Source organism: Lacerta agilis, chromosome 8 (genome assembly GCF_009819535.1).
Source record: "Lacerta agilis isolate rLacAgi1 chromosome 8, rLacAgi1.pri, whole genome shotgun sequence".
Lineage (NCBI taxonomy): Eukaryota > Metazoa > Chordata > Lepidosauria > Squamata > Lacertidae > Lacerta > Lacerta agilis.
Window position 1 is genome coordinate 55,024,379 of NC_046319.1, and position 23,343 is coordinate 55,047,721.

At 48.2% G+C, this 23,343-nt stretch overlaps 1 protein-coding gene across 4 annotated transcripts; it reads right to left on the reverse strand.

The window, feature by feature from the left end:
• Positions 1-237: 237 nt before the first annotated feature.
• Positions 238-20,491, reverse strand: LOC117051334 (myotubularin-related protein 9-like). 4 transcript variants are annotated; one of them, XM_033157634.1, is made up of 12 exons: positions 20,378-20,491; positions 15,280-15,574; positions 14,050-14,109; positions 12,174-12,282; positions 8,571-8,696; positions 7,363-7,536; positions 5,563-5,780; positions 3,971-4,132; positions 3,606-3,747; positions 2,889-3,109; positions 1,440-1,585; positions 238-611 (listed from the first exon to the last, which is right to left on the reverse strand). In XM_033157634.1, the coding sequence occupies exons 1-12, from the start codon at positions 20,430-20,432 to the stop codon at positions 520-522; spliced, it is 1,800 nt and encodes a 599-aa protein (XP_033013525.1). In that variant the 5' UTR covers positions 20,433-20,491; the 3' UTR covers positions 238-519. The 4 variants fall into 4 exon arrangements, with proteins under 4 accessions (XP_033013525.1, XP_033013528.1, XP_033013526.1 ...); XM_033157637.1 differs by lacking the exon at positions 20,378-20,491 and adding an exon at positions 18,694-19,019; XM_033157635.1 differs by lacking the exon at positions 20,378-20,491 and adding an exon at positions 17,069-17,167 and having other exon boundaries at positions 15,280-15,543.
• Between the last annotated feature and the right edge of the window lie 2,852 nt (positions 20,492-23,343).

The following is a 23,343-nucleotide window of genomic DNA, read 5'->3' on the forward strand; positions in this document are numbered from 1 at the left end:
GGAAAGCTAGGGGAGATGGCCCTGGGATGGATGGTCTGACTCATGGCCTGATTCTGTAGAAGGACATATTCAACAAAGTTGTGATTCTGGGGGAAACTCTGTAGTTTCAGTTTTTACGATCCTATTCTGGAGGAAACCCCACCAAACTCTTTGCCCACTTGCCAAACTTACTCTAAGCACAGGATTATTTCCTTGATGAGAAGCCTGGATAACTGGACTACACAAAGATCTGGCAACTTGTGTAGTCCAACATGAAGTGTCTTTTAATTGTCAGACTTTAGTGACCAGCTCTGTATCCAGTGGGGAAATTCTCCTATTTACAAATCTCTCTCCCACACACACAAGGGCTGGGTTCACAACATGGTTAGTGACCAGCACCATTTACTCTCCTTGATAGCTCTGTGCTTGCTGGTTTCCAGCACAGCAGAAACCAGGCTGTGGCTGATCTTTTCCTACCCAGTTATTTGGTTTCTGCTTTTGAAATGGCTTGTGCTGCAGTCTGCTTTGGTGCCATCCCACTCAGTCTTCCTGTGTGGACTTCATTATTTTCTGAATTTCTCCCCATGCGTCATCTAGATAGTGGGATGAGCGGACCCAGCGGAGGAATAAGCCTGTAGGAAATTGTTAGATTAATATCTGTATCCCCATATACAGCAGGTTGAAAAAGTGGTAATTAAAGATATTTCCTCTTCTACTCCTCTTTGACTCTGGGCTCTTGCTGTGATTGAGATGGTAGCAGTATTGCCATAACAGTAATAGTCTGGAAGAGGAATATCGAGTAAAATGCTGCAGCTGAAGGAATTTGGAAAGGTATTTGGATTTCCCAAATGGGCATGTTGAAGCATAATCCGAATCGGTCAGTGAAATGTACAGGTATATGCAATAAAAGGTTAACCTGACAATTTGATTGCACCACAATTGCAAAGGACTAAAATTAAATGTTCTTTGAAGCCCCAATGTATAAGAGAAATTGCTAAAGTTAATTAGTTTCTTTAAAAGTACCCCCACCCCATTTTTAAATGTTTGTAATGGAAATTAGCAATACAAAGTTGTCCACAAAAATGTTTTTTTAAAAAATAAAGTTTCAAGTTCTCAAGAAGACTGAAAATTTGCCAGCACTGTGACACATTGGAGCTTCTAAAATCAAGTAATTCCACTTGCAGGAACCAATGCTTGGGTTCCTGCTAGTGCAATGGGCCTTCCCCTACTCCCTCCACGCTCCAAAGCAAGTTGGGGGAAGGAGAGAGGAGGTTGTTACATCATGTAACCAGAAACTCTTGTGCTGATGAAACATTTGTTTTAGTGCTATATTTAATTATTGAAATCCTCTCATAATTCTGTCATATGGTGGGGGGCCTGGGTTTGGTTACAGACCACAGAGTCCAAATAAAGCAAGTTGATGTCCCTATTTTGAGAGAGAATGGATTTATCTATCCTACCTTGCCAGAGCAGCAAACTCTGCGGCTCCACCGATGGCCAGATAACCAAGGGGTTGTGTGCATAGAGTGGATTCAGGAACTCCTCCCCTTTGCTGTTCAGCCAGGGCCAGAGTGAGTGCGTCTTCTCCTTCACTTCACAGAGCTTCCTGCAGGGGGAGATGGTGACGTTTGAGTCCCTCTTTTGGGGTAGGTCTGAGCTAGAACAGTCTTCATCAACCTCTGGAAGAAACCTGGTTGGTAAAGGCTATGCTAGAATGTGGAGAAGTGCTTAAAATATAATACACAGGTGCTGCACCTGTTCAACTACCCTGCAGTTTGGGGGTAGGAGGGGAACCCTGGAGGGAGGGTCTGGCTGGCTGGGAGGGTCTGAACCAGAAACTTGAGCACCCGTGTTAAGGCAAGGAGGGAGACCTTGTGGTTCCCATCAACAGCCAATGTGGCCAGTGATCGAGAATGAAAGAGGGCCGCGAGTTCCCCAATCCTATCCTGAGATCTACAATGTAGATCTTGACAATAGAGAGGGCTGGTGTGAGCAACTGCAATCAGATGTACATAGGCTGCTTTGTACTTGCAGCTTTTGGGTGCCCCTCCCATCTTGTGGCTGCATCTCCGTTTCACCACATGGGGGTTGCATCTGTAAGAACAAGTAACCATGAAAGCACAGTGGCAATTTCTCACCTGATGGTGACATTTCCCTGTGAAATTAGATTGTGTGTATTTTCTCTCTCTCTCTTTCTCTCTCTCCCTTCCTCTCCCTCTCTCCCCTATAAACATACATAAAAATGTAAGGCTGTCGCCACACAGTCTCCATTAGAGGATTTGTAGTGCCACACTACAAACTTGGTTTTGCATGAGGCCAGGATGGGAGAGGGGAGCAAAATAATAGACAGGTTTAAAAATGGTGGTTTTAAACAAAAAGCAGGGGTGGCGGGACACAGAGGAGCTGTGTGAGGATGGGGGTTTGGGTGAGATGTAAAGGGAAGGATGGGGCTGGAGTGGTTGGCAGAGGTGTAGGTGGGGTTGGGGAACAATGCAAGCAGGGGCACCAGCCTCTGCATTTGTGTTTGTGTGTGTCTGGATTTATATAATCACTCAACCTGCACAGGGCTAGTTCTTTTCAGGGGCACCTACCATGGTGCAGAAGTGCTGCCTTTCCTGCTCTTCACCTCCACCGTGTGGCGCTGTAATTTATAAGAGCCAGTAACAATGCAAGAGCTGCATTGGAATGTCTCATGGGCTTTTTGATTATGTGAGCTTGCTGTGAACACTTGAGCTGTTGCCATCAATTTCTCTCCTTGCCCTGACTGCCGTTAGATTGGAGGAGTCACAGTTCAGGAGCAGTTCAATGGATGACATTTTGAAGACCTGGTCAAGCTGCTTTGATGCCTGCCCCGCTGCCCAGCCTCTTTGCCTCTAGTCTCAGTATCGCTCTCCCAGCTTTTGCCTCACCTTTCTTTCTCGTTGTTGCATAGGAAGGTGCCATAGGGAGACGCGTAGCTGTGCTCGAAGAGCGCCAAGAGGAAGCCCTCGTTGAATTCCAGCGATAAGGGAAACTGGCGCCCCAGTTGCCAGACGCAGTCAAGGAAGAGGAGGAAGGTGGGCGCCTCATGCTTGAGACGGACGTGGGAGTAGGCTGAGTGGGCGCAGCGGAGGCAGAACGGATGCCCAGCCTGGGAGGAGAGGAGGAGCAAGGAGCAGTGGGCAGGTGGGAACATAAAAAGGGTGTTGCTAGACCTTATGGCCTCCTGTGTGCATGCACAATCACATGCACACATACCTCTAGCACACAGGCTTGCTTGAATGGCTTTTAACAGCCTTCACCAATTTGGTGGACTCCAGATAATTTTAGACTACAACTCCCATCAGGCCCTGCTAACACGGCCCAGTTCCCTTCAACCCCAGCATCATACAGCCATGCTGTGAGTTGTAGACTAACCTGGCAAAGATCCACCATATAGAAAGATCTGCTCAAGGCTACTGTATAGCCTTCACAATTAGGAGCTAATGGTAGCCTTATCCTCTGTGGAAAAGGCTGGTTTATAACAAGAGTCAGTATGTAAAGCCAGAGATAAAGGGTGCACTGAGGATAATCCCATAGGATCTGAAGATGCAGGGCACCCTTCAGACTGAGCCCTGGCACTTGGAAGCCCCACCCAGCGCAGATACCTGTATCCACTCTCGTTCCACCAGCCCCTGGAACCCGGCGAGTGTCCTGCAGTTGGGATCCAGGATGACCTGGGCAAGGGCTGTCACCAGCAAGGTCGTGTCCGTCCCTTCGGCTCCGTGCACCAGGACGCAGGCCTCCTCCCTGTAAGCAAGCCGCAGAATGCCCAGTAGCTTGGCACCACCCTGCGCAGCCCAACAGAAATGTGGGACTTTTCCTACCGTCTTCTCACCCCTCCTTTCTGATCCCCCTTTCTAGTCTATTCTCCGCCTGCCTCTGCAGAGTTCACCTGAGCCCCTGTCGCCCCAGCCTGCTGCAGAGGATGGGAGAGAGGGAGGTGTCTGGGTCTCCCCGCCTGCATCAGTACCTGTCTATGCACTGGGCCGCAAGGCAGGCGGTGCTCAGGGCTTCCTTGACGTGGTACAGCCATTTGGAGGCTTCAAGCTTGCTCAGCCAGCGGTCCATGTTGTGGGATGGGTCGTTGCAAGCCTCCACCAGCTTGATGAAGCTCTCTTGGAGGGGACGACCCCTGCGGGGGGGGGGGTGGAAGGGAAGGAGCAAAGAGAGAGAGAGAGAGAAGCAGACTTGGTCAAAATGTGGAGGATAAGCCATTCGGGGGCTACTAGCCATGAAAGCTACCTTCTCCTTCCAGAATCGGAGGATGGGTGCCTCTGCTCATCCCTACTTCCTTTTTTGCTGTGTTTTTAAAGCTCCATGTCTGATTATTGTTGTTTTTTGTCCCTGCACTTTCCCCAGGAAAACCTGTGCTGTACTGCTGAATCAGAGCAAATGGCAATCCCTTTCTTTTGCGAATTTGAGGCAGGTGGAGAATTAAGGACCAACACAGCCACCTTTTACTTTTTGAGCTATTAACTTGTTTGGTTATGCAGGTAGATGGAGCTTTGAGGGATTGTTGTTGTTGTTCAGTCGTTCAGTCATGTCCGACTCTTCATGACCCCATGGACCAGAGCACGCCAGGCACGCTTATCCTTCACTGCCTCTCGCAGTTTGGCCAAACTCATGTTAGTAGCTTCGAGAACACTGTCCAACCATCTCATCCTCTGTCGTCCCCTTCTCCTTGTGCCCTCCATCTTTCCCAACATCAGGGTCTTTTCCAGGGAGTCTTCTCTTCTCATGAGGTGGCCAAAGTACTGGAGCCTCAACTTCAGGATCTGTCCTTCTAGTGAGCACTCAGGGCTGATTTCTTTGAGAATGGATAGGTTTGATCTTCTTGCAGTCCATGGGACTCTCAAGAGTCTCCTCCAGCACCATAATTCAAAAGCATCAATTCTACGGCGATCAGCCTTCTTTATGGTCCAGCTCTCACTTCCGTACATTACTACTGGGAAAACCATAGCTTTAACTAGACGGACCTTGGTCGGCAAGGTGGATTTGGATTTGGTTTTGAGGGATTAGGTACTGTTAAAATTGTATTTTAAAAATTGCTGATATGAAAGAATAGAAAAGAAAATAGTCTGGGATCTGGAGAAATGTAATTTGATCCCAGGACCATCAACAGAGTGATTATTTCCTGTACTATCTCAGCAGAAGAAATAAGCTGTAAACCAGGTGATGCCTGCAAAGTAGACAGAGCCACATAAGCACAGATCACACCCAGCTCTGCTTATTCTCCTTTGCGCTTTAAGAAGAACACCCATCTCTTTCCTTCTCTTGGACTTTTTCTTTTAAAATCAACTTTTCTTTTAAAATTGGTTTTTCATTCCATTTGTGCCCTGCTCGTTATTTTATTTCTCACATTCATACCCCACCTTTCCTGCAGGGAGTTTATACAAATGTGGTTCCCCCCCCCTTCCCTGTTTTATCCTCACAACCACCCTTGGGAGGTAGGTTAGACTGAGAGAGACAGTCACCAGCCCAAAGCCACCCACTGAGCTAGACGGTTGAGCTCTGGTTAACTACTGCCCCATTTCATTTCTGGGGCCCAGAGTGCATGCTCACCTTTCCAGAGGCCGGTGAAATCTCTTCCAACCAGGATAGGCGCTCCGGTGCTCTGTGCCTCCCCCCAGCATCCTTGCCTGCTTGGCTGCCTGCGCTGACCTGGTCTCCAGGACGAAGCCGCGGTCCCCCCCAGCCAGCACGGCGCGAAGCAGCAGTTCATCCTTCTGGCAGCGCTTCCGGTTGGGCCCCACCAGCGGTTGGCTGCTGCGGAGCATCACCTGCCAAAGGAAGAGGGAAAGGATGGGCAGATGGAGGGCGAGGGGGCTTCTGTGGCAGTTCTTTTCTGCTCTCTCGCCCTGCAGTGGTCATTGCAAATCCCCGCAGGAACGCTGCCATAGGGGCCAAGGGAGTCAATCCTTTCTCGTCTGTTTTTAGTCTTATTGCTGTTTTAGCTTTCTGAAAGTCTTAAATTATTGCTGTTCATTTTCCTCATTGGTGATTTTATTTTATTTTTTGTAAACAACTCCCAGTTTTGTTTTGCATTTACAATCAAGCGGTGTATAAATTTCATGAAGTAATAATAATGATAATAATAGTATCATTTGCAACAGGGGGCGGCTCTAGCTCAGTAGTAAAGTGCAGAAGAAGAGCCCGTTGGCCCATTTAGCCCGGCATCCTGTTCTCACAGTGGCTGACCAGGTGCCCCAACGAGAAACCCACAAGCAGGACCCAACCACAAGAGCGCTCTCTCCCCTTCTGTGGTTTCCAGGAACTGGTATTCAGAAGCATTTCTGCCTCTGGCTGTGGACAAAACAAAATAAAATAAAAAATTCTTTCCAGTAGCACCTTAGAGACCAACTAAGTTTGTTCTTGGTATGAGCTTTCGTGTGCATGCACACTTCTTCAGATACACTGAAAGAATTTTATTTTGTTTTGACTATGGCAGACAAACACAGCTACCCACCTGTATCTGGCTGTGGAGGCAGAGCACAGCCATGACTGCTAGTAGCCATTAATAGCCACGACCTCCATGAATTTGTCCAGCCAGGTTGGCCCTCACTGCCTCCTAGGGGAGTGAGTTCCATAGCTCCATAGCTGCTTGAAAGAGTTTCTTTTATCTGCCCTGAATCTTCTTACATTCAACTTCGCAAGTTCTAGTCTTATGAGAGAGGGGGGGAGGAGTTTTTCTCTTCCCACTTTCTCCATACCATGCAGAATTATATAAATTCCTATCATGTCGCCTCTTACTGAAAAGTCCCACCCGCTGCAACCCTTCTCCACAGGGCAGGCTCTCCACTCCTTCATAATTTGGGTTGCCCTTTTCTGAACCTTTTCAAATGATGCAGTATCTTTTTTTAAAGAGGATAGTCTTTTTGCTTTCATGCAAAAGGTTTAGGTTCAGTCCTCAGATGGGGCTGGGAAAGGGCACCGCTATCTGAAAGCCCAGAGAGCTGTTGGGCTGGCTAGACTTTGCATCAGGCTCCCTTCCTGTCTTCTTTCCCTGACCATAATTGAGCAGTGGACTATTTTCACTAGATGGACCAGTGGTCTGGTTCATGGCAAGGGAGCTTCCTAATGTAACTGCGCGACAGATAATAGCTGTGCATCAGTTATGCAAGTTCACATTGCACCATTTCTTGCCTAATTTTTGCTCTGAAGGGCAGCTTACTAATTTACCAAATAACTGACATGCTTTTTTGGGGGCATAACTTGCTCAGCTTCAGACAAAACAGGAAAGCTTGTTTTCTGAAGCTCCGCCACCACCACTCGCCACCGCAGAATAACACAGGAGACTAGGAGTGTGTTGTCTGTTGGAAGACAGGTGCAGGAAAGAGACGCTGGAAATGAAGGTGGACTCACAGTCCCATTCTTTTTGTGGTAATAGCTGAGGATGGGGAATCGTCCCCCGTGACGGAAGTGGGCACTCTCTCTCAGGGCTCCATCCTCCACTTTGGTTGGCACGACGACAACGGGCGGGTAGCTGGAGCAGGCCCCAAAATCCTCATTGACGTAGCTGAGCCTCCAGGCACCTGTCTGGGAAGTGGGTCAATGTCAGATTGTTTCTCGTAGCCTGCAAGGCAAAGGTCTGGAACTGCTCTCCTTCAGCCAGAAGCAGCCCAATTGTTTGGAACTGAGCTCCTCCCTCAGCCTCCCCATTGTCTTTGGTGTGTGTCCGCCTACCGCACAGTGGCAAGTTGGTGTGTTTGTGTGGTGCGGTTTTCTTTAAACTGCAAGGAAACTTCAGGCCAAAGGAAAGGATCAGGGCAGTTAAGTTGGAGGACCCCTTGTTATAATAGCATCCTTAAAAAAAGAAGAAGTTACATTTAATCATGGGTTTAATCATATGTAGATAAAATAAATGATTATATACAATTTTTAAGGTAGATTCTATATAGTTGGTCATTTTTTGAAATGGAAGTTTTATTCAGAAATTGTCAAGGCTAGTGTCAAGTAGAAAATAAGATATAGGGAGAAATTAGAATTAAGTAATGGAAAAGAAAGTAATAAAATGCACCATGGAAGGGGTGGTAGTGAAGGGGAGTCAATATGAATTGTGTATTTCTTTTATTTGAAATGTTATTGTTTCAAGCGGAAAATGAAAATGAAATTTGAAAAAAAAAGAGAGGAAATTTTATCTGGAAATTGTCAAGTCCAGTGGCAATTTTGATGCTGTCATGCAGTTGGGTGTCCCCTCCAGGGACTAAATGTCCCACCACCCCACCCTTTATGGGATATGGGGATGAGGCAGTTCAGGGTCAAGAGGTGGCTATTGGGTGGGTTTGCTTGCCCTGCCCTATGGGGAAGAGGAGACATTTTGATGGCTGCCAGGGCAAATGGTGTGTGTGTGTGCGCGCACATGCACATGGTGGTGGAGTGGCTTGTCTTCTGTGGCAGACTCCTGCTCTGCTCTGGGCAATATGGCTTATGGTCCACACTAACTGCAAGGCGGGCAGGGAGCGAAGGGGTGCTGCTCCTTTGGACATGGAGGGGAGGAAAGTTGCCCCCCGCCACAGGCGTCACCCCTGCTTTTCTCTGCCTCTGCAAAACCGCAGATCCTCATGACTCACATCTGCAGCTATTTGCTGGTAGAATTCCTCAAGGCGGTGCAGCCCCCACCCGTCTTCCAGCTTCATGTTCTGGGGTCTGTAGAAGAAGGGGTACGTCATCATCACCGACTCCACAGAGGAGAGGGCCTGCAAGAGAACAAGGGTGGTGGATCATCCCCAGGAGCTTTCCCCCACACCTAGCCTTCACCAGTCTGGGGGCCTCCAGATGTTTCAGATTGCAGCTCCCATCGGTCCCAGCCAGCATGAGGCTCATGGGAGTTGTAGTCCAAAACATGTAGATGGCACCAGGTTGGTGAAGCCTGGCCAATACCAATTGTGTCTTTTTGAACCAGCAGCCCCCCCCCCCGCCCCCCGCCACTTACCTAAACAACCTGCTTAAGGGGCTCTGGCTCTGCCAACCATGGGGAAGAGGGAACGGCATAGACTTAAAACATCTCCAGTGTCTAGAATTATTTTTGTAAACCGCTTTGAGGGTTTCAAACAATCAAGCGGTATATAAATTTTAGAAATAATAATAATTTGAAAGCTCTGAGTCTCATGAGTTGCAGCAGCCAGGAGTCTGTGCAGGTAAAATTGTCAGATGGATGTGTGTGTTCTCCTGCACCAAAGCACCCTCTCCTTATCTTGCAGGCTATTTCCCCACCCTTTTTCTGCTCGGTGCTGTTAACGATAGAGCAAGGCTGGGCTGGTGCATCAGGTTGTCAGCTTTTACTCTTAAAAAAGAGAGTTTATAGTCCTTATAGCTGCAAAGAGATGCTTGGAACCATATGGGCAAGCACCTCAGAAGCCAGAGAGGGAGATACTGCAAAATAATAATAATAATAATAATAATAATAATAATAATAATAATGTGTGTGTGTGTGGGCGTTAGTATTTAGGGAAGCTTTTAATAGATTATTGTATTTTAACATTCTGTTGGAACCGCCCAGAGTGGCTGGGGAGAACCAGCCAGATCGGCAGGGTATAAATAAATTATTATTATTATTATTATTATTATTATTATTATTATTATTATTATTATATGCTGTCAGGCAGTCAAGGCAGCATTTGTGGCCTTGAGTGCATCCCACATGGATTGTACTGCATGCGCAGCTCTGGCTTCTCAGAACTGGATCCTGGGGAAGTAACAACCATTCCTGCCATCGCTGCCTTGCTGCTCAGGGACATCCCTCTGGAGAAGGATTAATGGTGCCTGATGTGGAAAAATAACTTGGATCTTTTTCATGCTTTTCCACCTCTCCGTATTGTTTGCCTTCCAACAAGGAAATCCCGAGGCGAACAGAGGCTGCCTGTGCTAGCGGGTTAGCGACGAACAAATAAACAGGCCAGCAGCAGCCCTTGCCAAAGAACCTTCCTGTGCTGCCTGCGGGATGCAAGCCAGGCCAGCCCCTCCTGCAGCCAGTCTTGCGACACCCCCCAGTCACTTCTGGGTGCTTCTAAGGCCAGTGTGCGCAAGGCAAGGCTGCCCCACCCCCTGCATGGGAGCAACTCGGGTATGTGCCTGGGAGGTGCAAGTTTCCCCCTTTCCTATCAACGGGGACCTTTGTGGTCATAGCCTCAGACTGGACCTGGGTTCCAATTCTGACGCATGGCCGTGAGTCAGTGACCTGGAGCTTCTCAAATGTTCTGGGAATAAAAAAGGGTTGTGGGCAGGGGAAAGCAGCGTAGGCTGCCCTGAGGTCCTTGGTAGAAATGCAATAAATAAAAGTTGCTGTTATAAAGATGGGTAATTTGTGTTGACTGGCAATACTGCAGCAGCACTCCATTAGTTTTTATTTCCTTTGTGGGGGTGGGGGTAGAAGATAGTTGCAGCTGCTTGCTGGTCGGCAACTGGCCTCACCAGAGACCCAGGTTGATAAAGGAGACAGAGAATGGTGGGGGCAAGTCACTTCTCCCAACCCTGGGCAGAATAGCCTTCAGCCAAATCCATTTGCCTTGGTTTCTCTTTTCCCACTTGGGTTGGCTCCATGCATTGTTCATGAGGCTGGATTTTGGGCAGAGGGCAAGCAGTTGCTGATCCCTAATCTGTGGGAGTTGGGTATGTTTAGCCCGGAGATATATATAGAAATACCGTATTTTTCTGTGTATAAGACTAGGTGTTTTTTGTTTTTGTTTTTTTACCTCAAAACCATGTTAAAAAATTAGGGTCGTCTTATACATGGGTAGTGCTGAGGGGGTGATGCGCAATTGGTTGTAGCCGTGGCTGTTTGTTGGCTGCGTCAAGGGCTGCTGTTGATTGGCTGCTGGTGCGCCAATCGCGAGGACGATTTGCTGCTGCTAGCGGCAAGTGGGAGGCGACCGTTGGCTTCTGCGACGTGTGCTATATCGTCTGTGCCAGTCATTATGGTGAGTGATTTCCGGCAATCTCCCCGCCCCCCAAGTTAAACAAGTGTGGGCACCCCCCCCCAAAAAAAAAACTCAACAGCTCTGAGCAACCTCCTCCAAAAGCTCAACAATTCTGGTCAAACCCCCCCCCCCCATTTTCTTAACTTTGAGTCCCCCAAAATAGGGGGTCGTGTCATACATGGGGGGGGGTTATACATTAAAAATACAGTATCTTCAAATATCTGAAGGGCTGTTCCATGGAGGATGGAGCAAGCTTGTTTTGGGCTGCTCCAGAGGGAAGGATCTGAAGCAATGGCTCCAAATTACAAGAAGTGGTAAGAGCTTATACCGTAAGTGGTAAGAGCTATTTGACTGTGAAATGGTTTGTTCTTGGATTACTAGTTATAGTTTGGGACTGAAACTACGCTAAGGCAGGGATCATTTGTTTCTCCAAAGTGTGACTGGGGAAGTGCACAACAGCCCAGCTAAGTGCATGCATGACTAACCATTAACTATGGTTTACAGTGACATGTTCACTGGGCCCGTGTGTGTGTGTGTGTGTGTGTGTGTGTGTGTGTGTGTGTGTGCGCGTGCCTAGGGCCCTGCAGAGGTTTTGAATGACAGGTCAGCCCAAGTCAGCACTTCCAGATATTTCTGGCTACAAACACAATCACTGTGTTATCAGGGGTCGATGGAAGTTGTAGTCCAAAACATCTGGAGAGCACCTGGTTGAAGAAGGCTGGTGTACATCATGCATACACATGCACCATCAATATCTGCTTTTCTGGAGGGAATAGGTCCGGTCTAACAAAGCCTCCTGACCCCTTCAGCTGGTCGAGAGACTAGGCCACTCAAGCTAGCAACCCCAGGACAGGAAATCCTGGTTGCAGGCCACCATAGCCGTCTAGATTCAGGTAGTGACACAGGCTCAACCTGGACCCTCCAAACTCAGAGATTTTTAAAAATAGAACCAGAATTTAAGTTACGTCTTTGCCTTCCTGTTATGATTTGAGGGAGAGAAGGGGAACCTCAGTTATTCATCCTGCCCTCTAGTTGTCATTTTGAGCTACCACAAAGTGCTTTTCCTTCCCTCGAAGGCCAAGGTAATTTAATCTACCATTGGAGGGGGTGCAGAGGCAGAAGGGACCATACCTGCCACCTTTTCTCAAGGAATTTGTGGGCTGGCTGTGGCAATGACAGGCACTCCACGCATGTTCAGAAGGCATTTATCTACATCCGAGTTCAGATAAAGCTACATGGAATGGGCATGTTGTTCACCTCAATGGAGCTGGCGATGTTAAGACACTCCTCCATCCCAGGGATCTCCAGCTGCAGAATTTTCAAGTCTTTGCATTTGAGCGTGATGGTGCCCGAAGCGTTTGCAAGCCTGCAGGGGGAAATGAAATAAAAGGGCAGTAAATAGGGACAGGGGAAGATCCAGAGACACTTTCCTCTCCCCCCCCCCCCGTGAGCTTCTCTGCAGCAGAAGAGGCAGCAGCAATGAGCATGGTGGGTGTGGAGTCCTGTGGCCACAATCCCAATCAGCCACACACTCTGGGTTTGAGATGGGCAGGAAGTCACATGAGCAGCCTGCTGGGAGCGACAGAAAGCAAAGCAGAGAGGGGAGAGCTGGCTCGAAGAGCAGAAATGTCTTTTTGAATCTACATTAATCCAACAGCGACTGGAGGGTGCCATGTGGGCTGCCCTAAACAATACTGAGTTAAATGGAGCAGCTGTATGACTCAGGATAAGGCAGCCTCCTATGCTGTCTGCAGATGGAAGGATTCTCCTCTAATTGAGGTAGCCTCCATTATTTATTTATTTATTTAATTTCCTACTTCAAGTTCTTGCCCACCCTTCACCACAGGGTCCCAGGGCAGGTTACAGCAATCTAAAATACAATGTTAAAAATCAGTGTTGAAACAAACAAACAAACATATCATTTATTTATACCTCGCCCATCTGGCTGGGTTTCCTCAGCCACTCTAGGCAGCTGCCTTCAGATGTCTTCTAAAAGTCAGATAGTTGCTTATTTCCTTGACACCTGATGGGAGGGCGTTCCACAGGGCGGGCGCCACTACCGAGAAGGCCCTCTGCCTGGTTCCCTGTAACCTCACTTCTCACAGTGCGGGAACCACCAGAAGGCCCTCGGAGCTGGACCTCAGTGTCTGGGCAGAAAGACAGGGGTGGAGACACTCCTTCAGTTATACTGGGCCAAGGCCGTTTAGGGCTTTAAGGGTCAGCACAAGCACTTTGAATTGTGCTCGGAAACATACTGGAAGCCAATGGAGGTCTTTCACGACCGGTATTATATGGTCTCAGCGGCCACTCCCAGTCACCAGTCTAGCTGGCGCATTCTGGATTAGTTGCAGTTTCCAGGTCACCTTCAAAGGTAGCCCCACTTAGAGCGCATTGCAGTAGTCCAAGCAGGAGATAACCAGAGCGTGCACTACTCTGGCAAGACAGTCCGCAGGCAGGTAGGGTCTCAGCCTGCGTACCAGATGGAGCTGGTAGACAGCTGCCCTTGACACAGAATTGACATGCGCCTCCATGGACAGCTGAGAGTCCAAAATGACTCCCAGGCTGCACACCTGGTCCTTCAGGGGCACAGTTACCCCATTCGGGACCAGGGAGTCCCCCACACCTGCCCGCCTCATGTCTCCCCAAAACAGTAACATAAATAAAATAAAATAATATTAAAAATAAATAAAATCAGCATTAAATAACTCAGGTGGTGGGAATGGGTGGGGCTGTGGATACTTAGGGTTGAGGGGTGGGCACACTGCACATGCTCATAGACACATTGTGAATCCTCCACAGGTCCTGGGGCTGAGCCCTTGGGAGTTCCGCTTTAGAGTATGCCTTCCTGGGCTCCCACCCACTTGCACAATCCACCCCCCCCCACCCCCCGGCTTTAGGTGCAGAAATCAAAGGCAGGGTAGCTTGCACGTGTTTCTCCCTGTACAAACAGGGTTCAAGAAAATAATGGCAGGCATCTTCCAGGCATGAGGCGGGTCTTCTGGAAATGTGGGGCCCAGGACTGCTTCAGGCCCCACACCAGTTTGGCAAGCAGAGCAAGCTGAGGAGCAGACAAACACTAAGCCTCTAAGCTGCGGCCGTGCCTTGCAGCTTGAAATGGAGTTAAAAGGCGAACCTGGTTTCTGGGGGGGAGCCGTTAGTCCGGGCGCTTTGATACCAACTTAGATTCTGAACGCTGGGGAGTCACAGGGAGGAAAGAGGAGAGGTTAGCATCGTGCCACAGGTGCATGCAAGAGGTTGGTGGTCTGCGCGGCGGTTGCTGGTTTGATCCTCATCTGACAAGAAGCCAAATGTGGGGCTGATTTGGGGGTCATTTGGCAAGGTGGATGGCCCAGCATCAATGCCATCCCAGCAGGGTTACCAACTTTTCTCTCCCAGCCTTGCTCTTCTGCCTTTTACAGCAGCCTGAGATGAAGATATTAGGGAGGCGAGGCTCTTTGCCAGCACTTGGTTCAAACAGCACATGCTCAGTGTCCACACATTAGGCTGCTGTTAAAAGAGCACCGGAGCACAGCCAGGGTAAAAGGTGGCAACTGGACCTTGGAGCAGATGAAAGGAGTAATTCAGTATTATAGAAGAGGAAGATTTTATTCCCCATGTTCCTAAAGCACTTTCTTCTGATAATACTGCTAAGCACAAAAGGATAGCTCAGTTGGTGCAGCATGAGACTTTTAATCTCAGGGTTTGGGGTTCAAGTCCCACGTTGGGAAAAATAGTCCTCCATTGCTGGGGGGTTGGACTAGATGACCCCTGTGGTCCCTTACAATTTTATGCTTCCATTGATCTGTGACTTCATGAGCCAGGATACTAGCCTGAGGTGGGCACGATAGGAACAACATAGGAATATAAAAGCAGCCTTCCACCGAGTCAGACCATTGGTACGTCTAACTCAGTATTGTCTACACCGATTGGCAGCAGGGTTTCAGGCAGGGAGTCTTTCCCAGCCCTGCCTGAAGATGTCCTTTGGGAACCGAACCTGGGACCTTCTGCACGCCAAGCAGATGTCCTGCCACTGAGCTACAGCCAGCCCTCCCTAGAGCTTTGCATCATTTGCTAATGTTTTGCACCGAGGTCACTTTGCAAGACCTCAATCTGAGCTCAGGTTTAGGCTCAGCAATGCTTCTCTTAAAGGCTGCAGCTCCTTTGCAAGTTGTTCTTGGTGTGGGGGAATAGAAGGGGTTCTGATTTGTTCAGGTTCTGTAAGGCTTAGTTTGGTTAGTTCACAAACCGGGGAGAAAAGCAATAGCATTTTGATTTCATGCATATGGAGCCCCAGTGATTCTTAACAGGTCGAGTGATGTTGGGGCTGGGGTCAGGGGATGTATGATGTGGGTGAGACAGTCACCTTTTCTCAATGGCATCCACATTGCGAATAAGAAGCCACAGCTCAATCTGGCCCTGTTCCCCGTTTCCCCCTGGCTGGGAAGATAGAAGGAGGTGGTGACTGGTGATGCAAAGTGTCCCTTTGACGGACGGGAGTCCTGGACGTGACAGCACCACATGGTCCACCTTGGTGGTCTTGATCAACTCCGCAAACTCCATGGCAGGGAGGGGCTGGACCCAGAAAGCAAACGTGTCTGTTTTGCTCCAGAAAGTCCTGTGGACCTGACTGTAGTAGAGAAAAGGTCTTCCAGCAGAACCTGTTGGAGGAGCAGACAGATACAATGGATGCAGGTGAGTCAGAACAGCATTTAGAAGGAGTGGATGTGCTTCAGACCAGATACAGTTATGTGACACCATTATCGGCATTTCTGCCCAACATACAGATTTTGCACACTGAGCAAAAGTTTTGGTAGGGAGCTGATGGGAGTTGTAGTCAAAAGCATCTGAATAGCACCTGGTTGAGGAAGGCTGTTTTTGATCAGGATGAATGAGGACTAAATGTGTCATCTGGAAGAGCCTTGTCAGCCTGGCAGGATCTGTGCCAGCCTGCACTCTGTGCAGAATGAAATGATCTTGTTGGCACGCACTGTGCTTGCTGGAAGTTGTATAAAATACAGTGGTACCTTGGGTTAATAACTTAATTCATTCTGGCGGACCATTCTTAACCTGAGGTACCACTTTAGCTAATGGGGCCTCATCCTGAAGCAAAGTTCTTAACCTGAGGTACTATTTCTGGGTTAGCGGAGTCTGTAACCTGAAGCGTCTGTAACCTGAGGTACCACTGTAACCAAAACAGATTGACAGTAGTAAGCTAGAACCCAGCAAAAGGGACCTTCCCAGCTTGAGAAAGAAAGGCAAGATAAGAACTATTGGTTTGAAACAGGAGGGCTTCCCATTGCCAGTTTTATTCTGACAGTTGTGTGACAAGCAGATATTCAGCAGGTGATACTCTCCCCTAGTATGCAGGCAGATGGATAAGAAAAGCATGGGCTGCCAAATTTCTGTTCTTAAAAGGCACAGCAGCCCTGCAATGGAAAGAAGAGGAAAGTTGGCCGCTGTGTTGTCTTATTTTCAGGGGGCTGCAACATCACAGCAGTCTGCCAAAGGGAAGGGAACGGAAAGGAAAGATAGAGGTTCCTCTCTGATGCTTTGCAAATCCAGCCACTTTAACCCACCCCAGTGCCTTGTTCCAATGCCTTGTTGCATATTTCTCTGTTGTTGGTAGTACTCAACTATCTACATGGAATTCAGACAAGGTTTGTTACTCAGGTGAAGGTCTGGGTGCAGTTCAGGCCACAGTGTTGCTGTTCAGCTTGACTCCAGAACCCCTGCAAATTTGCTTAAGTAATAAGACTCAAAGGGTATATTCAAAAAGAAAATGAAATGGTAAATACATTGTTTCCAAGAAGGAGGAAGCAAAACTGGTGTGTCTGTGTCCTTTTCCCTCCGTCCCTCAGCTAGAAGCCTGACCTGGATATTTCAGCTAAAATGGAACAGCCTGCTTCTAACATTTTCACAATTTCTATGCCTCCGGGCGATTAATGTGCCAAAAACGAAACAAGGATTCAAACACAGATTCCTAAAACATTCCAAAGACTGTTTTGAAAGTCATTGTTTGGCACTTAAAAATCATGCAAAGTGACCCCAGTCCAGATACGTGCTTCTCTGACAGCCACTCACCATACAGAAACATGTGAGATGTGATTCCCTTTCCCAACAGGAGATTAAGCAATAGAGAAAAGCCTCGTCACCTGCTTAATTTCTTTATCTCAAGCTCTGGCATTCAAGGTTCCTTCTGAACAGCACAGTCTGGCTTTGGTGGGGGTGGGAGGGGTTGCTCCCTGCCTCCCAACCAGGTGATCTGGGCTGAGATGTGATATAAAAAGGTATAAATAAAACCAGAAGAACTGTAGAGCCCTCACAGCTAAAGGTGTGCTAAATAAACTAAACTAAGAAATGTAGCTCTTCCCAGGGTGGAGATAAAGCCACAGGAAAGGCTACACCTGCCTACAGTGCAACCCTCTGAACCTTTACCTGGGCCATCTCAAGATATTTTGCTGCCTGAAACAAAGCAGCAAATGACTCCCCAATTCAAGGTGCAAGAGGCCTCGTGGCTGGTTGGAATATTTGGAAACCTGAAGCAGACAATCCCACAAGTCATCTTTCCCCTTCCCTGGCAGATAAATGCTAATAATTCATTTTCTACCCTTTCATGACACCCAAAATCTTCTGACAGAGGCAGCCTGTTCCCTCCACCTCTAGGTAGGGCCCTGATGTTTACTGTGTTAAGTGAGGCTTGCTCTCAACATGTTTGCATGCTATGCTTCTGCTTTGAAGGCACAGGAAGAAAGGATGGAAAAGTAACAGTAATATTTAACAATGCTCCGTGTGTTTATGAATTTATTTAACTTCCTTATAATGTTGTGGAATTTTGTTGACCTTTAAAATGCTTTTCTTTGAGAGCCGCTTTGAACATTAAAAAGAAACCAAAATGACAATATATGTGATATCCAAATTTAGAACAAAATCTGCCCAGGTGCAACAGGGCCTGCTTTTCACATGCAGGAGGTCCTAGGTGTATCCTCAGGATGGCTGGGAAAGAAAGACCCCTGTCTGCAACCCCCATCAATCATCATAGGCAATCCTGAGCAAGATGGGCCTATGGTCTCACTCTGCGGAAGACAGATCCCTACATTCCTCTTCACATAAAGGCAATACATACATTAGGCTTCCATAATGTGTGATCGGCGGCCAAGCACGCCTCTCCTGTTCCTGCAACACCAGCAAAAGGAAGAGGTGCACCAGATCCCTGGGCATGCCACCATATGTGGGCCAAGGGTAGAGTTGCCAACTGACCAAGAAAGAAAAGCCGCCTGGCCTGTTCTTTTGCCTTTCAGAGCAGATTGAAGTGCAGCTTTTAACCGAGCTTTCAACAGAATGGAGATAAGCATCACCTGCTAACAGGTGTACAATATGCAGGGGTTAAAACCACAGCTACAGAGCCCTGCTGAAAAGTTGACAGCCTGACCGGCGGATTGCATTCAATCTGGGGGTCCACAAGGTGTGCTAAGCCTGCACCGTTTATCACAGCAATCCTTAGAACAGCCACAGCCCTGAAAGGTAGGCCAGTGTTCTTTTCTTTTTTTAAGTAAAAGGATCCTTGGCTACTATCTGGATTTATGTGAATTTAAGAAAGTCAGACCTTGGAGCCACCTAGCCAGTTAATCTCCTCTGGCCAGCTGGGTCACCTTCCCAGCACTACCATTTGGGAGCATTGAACTAGAGGTTCTGGGGATCATACCTAGACAGAGCAAAACAGCCTCTTTAAAAGCCAGCGAAGGGGTGCTCCCTGCAGTGGGTGGCCCCCTTCCCTTACCTGACAGCTGGATTTGGAAGCAGAGCCCTGTCAGAACCTGCAGGAGATCTTGCTTGGCAGAAGTCAGGGGGGTCAAACCCCTAGTGATGAGGACAGCAGGGGGGCAAGATGCAGGGCCTGAGCATGTGCAAGGCCTGCTGGAAGTGCCATGGCCAGACAGAGGTGCAGGAGGTGGCAGCTGCTGCTGCTGCTGTTGCTGCTGTTAAGAAACCTTTCAACAGCTGTTTTGCTTCTCAAAATAGCTGAGGAGTTCCAGCATGCTGGCTCTTAGATTGTGAAAGAGAGAGGAAAAAAAGGAGAGCATGCAACAGGAACTGCACACATAGCTGTGTGGGAGAGGCTGAGAAGCAGAGAGAGAGAGAGGGAGGATATTGGGTTTAAGGTAGCCTGGCTATAATGTTTTCTTTTCCGTTTATTTATTTTTTCCACTGTCAAGGGACTTGACGGGTGAAGATCGTTAGATAAACTGGCAGTGCAGTTAAGCTGCCACAGTATTTCCCCCTCCCCCCTTTCCTGGGTGCCTTGATGGGCTCCAGGCAGATGGTGTGGGAAATGGGGCTTGAAGATACACAGAGAACCACAGGAAGTGAAACTCTGGCAGCGTGGGGGGGGGGGGGAGCTCTGCAGGCTAATGTGCTATGCCGTCTTTTTATCCACGCTTTAAATTTCCTACTGAAATATCCTGCAAGAAAGCAAAACAAAACCCTCATGCTATGCAAATGTATTGTTATGAGCTTGTGGGTGCCAGACACTTAATCCCTGGACCCAGAAAATGTTAAAAAGATAAATAAGCCAGACTAGTTTCCTCATGAGGTAATTGCATGGGAGATGAGCCATTTAGAGACCTAAGGAAAGGTAATGGGCCACTAAGAAGACAAAGGCTCTGTGGCAGATGCAAAGTGGGTGGGGCCCCTCCTCCACCTCTGAGTTAGTTAGAAGACAAAGCCAGTGTTTGAAGTAGAGTTTTGGGGGACTGTGAAGTGACTTGGGGGTGGGAGGTTGCAGGCTGGTAAAGGCAGCAAGCTGGGGAGTGGGTCAGCGTAGAACGGTTGATTTCTGTTTGAATCCTAGGCTGTGGTAGAAACAAGACCCTCTTGGGGTGTCCATGCTGTGAGTCCCTCCATCATAGGCCCAGGTTGTATACCAGTATATGTGTAAATAAACCATATATAATAAAGACACCATAGTCTCTGCTGTCCCTTATTCCCCCAAAGAAACATGAATCTTGGGTAGGCACCTGGAATCTCACAGCTCGGAGATTGGGGTAGCATGCAACAATATTGAGATTTCATCCCCTACAACATATTAGAGATTGAAAATAGGACTACTGGTCTCCCGAGGTGTAGCTGGGCTATTCTCTTGCTGCAAAAACAAAGAGCTTTGTGGCACCTTAAAGACCAATGCAACAAATTTATTCTGGCATAAACTTCATCAGCTGCATGAAATCTTATCCTAGGTTGCTTGGTTTTGAGGGCGGGGGACTGTAAACAGTGAGGTCAGAGGGAAATGAAATGCAGAAAAAAGCAGTGAAAATTACATTAACAGTGACCTTAAACTACTTGTTGCTGGCATCCAAGAGTCAATTAGCATAGGTAGTGTGATAAAAATCCTTTGTCCCGATTCAGTCTACAAGTGATAAGGTGGAACCCCTTGAGGAATTGCAATGCAATTAATTTCAACTTGCCTTCTCCCTTTGAAGTTTCTTCCTTCCAGGCTGGCCATTCTCCAGTCTCTTGCATGCTGTGCTGGGAGGCTGAAATGCCCTTGTCCCCCTTGCCTGAAGGCTCTGTTCCATCTGTTGTAGGCAGCAGACCCAACTTCACCGCCTTTAGGCTTGCTGTAAACTTAGCTGATGGCGGCAGAGGCAGGAGACCATTTAAAGGCTATTTAAAGAGCCAGGGTCGGGTAGTGGTTAGAGTACAGATCTATTCAGAAGTAAATCCCCATGAGTTCAATGAGACTTGCTCCTTAGCAAAATGTGAAGGTTGCAGACTTAACTGTGCTCAATATGGTGCCTCGAATGACCTGTCTGATCAATCTGAAGCTGCAGCAAACCTATGCAAGACTCTGTACAATCACACATGTATTAAATCAGCCTTTGCCAACTCAGTGCCCTTCAGATGTTTGGGACTCATCCAAGGTGTCCAGGTGTCCTCCTTTATAGGGCACAGTCCTCTGTTTGTACAGCTGTCTCGTCCAAGACCAGTTTAAAGATAAGGAACCATAAGAAAAGAGAGAGGGTGCTCAGAGTTGCCCATCCACAGCCCCAGTGCAGCAGACTGAGGAGGCACACAAGTCACTATGGTGAGATGTACTGTATTTCTATGGAAATTTAACTATTATTTCTAGATTTGCATTTGTTGTTCAGTCGTTCAGTCGTGTCCGACTCTTCGTGACCCCATGGACCAGAGCACGCCAGGCACGCCTATCCTTCACTGCCTCCCGCAGTTTGGCCAAACTCATGTTAGTAGCTTTGAGAATACTGTCCAACCATCTCATCCTTTGTCGTCCCCTTCTCCTTGTGCCCTCCATCTTTCCCAACATCAGGGTCTTTTCCAGGGAGTCTTCTCTTCTCATGAGGTGGCCAAAGTACTGGAGCCTCAACTTCAGGATCTGTCCTTCTAGTGAGCACTCAGGGCCGATTTCCTTGAGAATGGATAGGTTTGATCTTCTTGCAGTCCATGGGACTCTCAAGAGTCTCCTCCAGCACCATTTGCATATATGTGTAAATCAGCATATGCAAATTTTATGCATACAAGCATAATTTTTATTTTAAAACTCCCACTTTTGGGGTGATGCCTTTCCTTCTTTTTGGCAACGCAATAAGCGGTCCTCCTAACTGCAACTACCTTTGGCCCCATGATGGGAGTTGTAGTGCAAAACATCTGGAGGGTGCAATGTTGGACATTTTGAATGAACCAGCACACTGCCTGGCCATTCTCTGCCGTGCTTTAGGACACCCCTCTTGCTCCGTTTCTTTGTTCCTTCAGTTCAGGCTTCCTGTTCCACCTTAAATGCAGTGCAGCTGTGATCTAGCAGCAAATAAGCCACCAGCTTAATGTGACCTGACCAAATGCCCTATGGCCCAGCTGAAAGGGACTAAAGCAGGAGTAGGCAACCTAAGGCCCATGGGTCACAAGTGGCCCACGGGGGTCGTTTAAGGCCCACGATCCACCCCCAAATCGACACACCCGCTTGGTGAGTCCCCCTGCGCTGTGCTAAACTGGCACAGCGCGGCGTGGGGACTTGCTTCTGCGGCACCAGAAATCACATCTGCGCAGACACAGACACCGGAAATCGCGAGCGCTCACACACACACACACACACAATCCAGCCCACAGAGGGATCTCTGCTGGAGTGAACCAGCCCAGGCAAGGTAAACCTTGCCAACCCCTGGACTAAAGGGAGTTCTGCAGAGGCTCTGCAGAGATTTGTTGTGGACATCCTCACAGTCCATCCCTGTCCATATCATGCCTGTTGGGTGCTGGAATTTTAGTGGCCTAACCAAACCTGGGAACAGGGAGCACAATGCAAAACTTCTCACCCTGTAGGTAAAAAAAGGTAAAGGACCCCTGGACGGTTAAGTCCAGTCAAAAGCGACTATGGAGTTGCGGCGCTCATCTCGCTTTCAGGCCAAGGGAGCTGGTGTTTGTCTACAGACAGCTTTCCGGGTCATGTGGCCAGCATGATTAAACCGCTTCTGGTGCAATGGGACACCATGACAGAAACCAGAGCGCACAGAAACACCGTTTACCTTCCTGTCACAGCAGTATCTATTTATCTACTTGCACTGGTGTGCTTTTGAACTGCTAGGTTGGCAGGAGCTGGGACAGAGCAACGGGAGCTGACTCTGTTGCAGGGATTCGAACCGCTGACCTTGAGGGCTGGACAGAGAATGCTTTTTCCTAAGCCTAATTGCTGGGAAGGAAGGTGTGCCTTTGCCTGTGCTGTATGTGTGTGTGTTGTGTGTTGTGTGGCATGTGAATGGATGTGGTTTCTGTGCTCACTTTGACCACAACCAACCTTTGGCATATGGGCCCTGGAAGACTGGCCAAGAGGGAATGTGGTCCTCAGGCCAAAAAAGATTCCCCACCCCTGCCCTATAGGAACCCCTGTCTCCCCCACACCATTGGAGCCTACAGGGCCCCTTTAAACAAAGAGGCTTTTCCTACAGAGGGTGGAGTTGGCAGCTGAGAGAGACCCACGGTGCCTATTTAAAGCTCAACCAGAGGTCCACTGGTGCTGGAGCAATATCTGACTATGTTCTTCCTGCTTATCCAGTGTGACCCATGCATAGAGCTGTCCAGGGTGCTATTGAATTCTGGACTTTTTGCCTTGCCAGAACATGGACCTTGCTCTACTTCAGACCATCTTGCACTGCTTGCTTGCTTTGGGCCAGAACCTCTATACTTCTGAGGCCGATGCATGAAACCGAACAGAAATGAGGCAACGTTCTCTGTTCCCCTAGTCATAGAAATAGCTACTGGTTGTGTCTGTGCTCTGCTAATTCTCACATGATGCATGACTGCAATGTATGGGTAATTCAAAGTGTGCTAGAGTTCACTGGTGAACACTATACTGCACTGAAGTGCATCAAGTGGGTATTTTCTTACTGGTCAGCAGGTGGTGCTATGCTGTAATTGTTGTGCT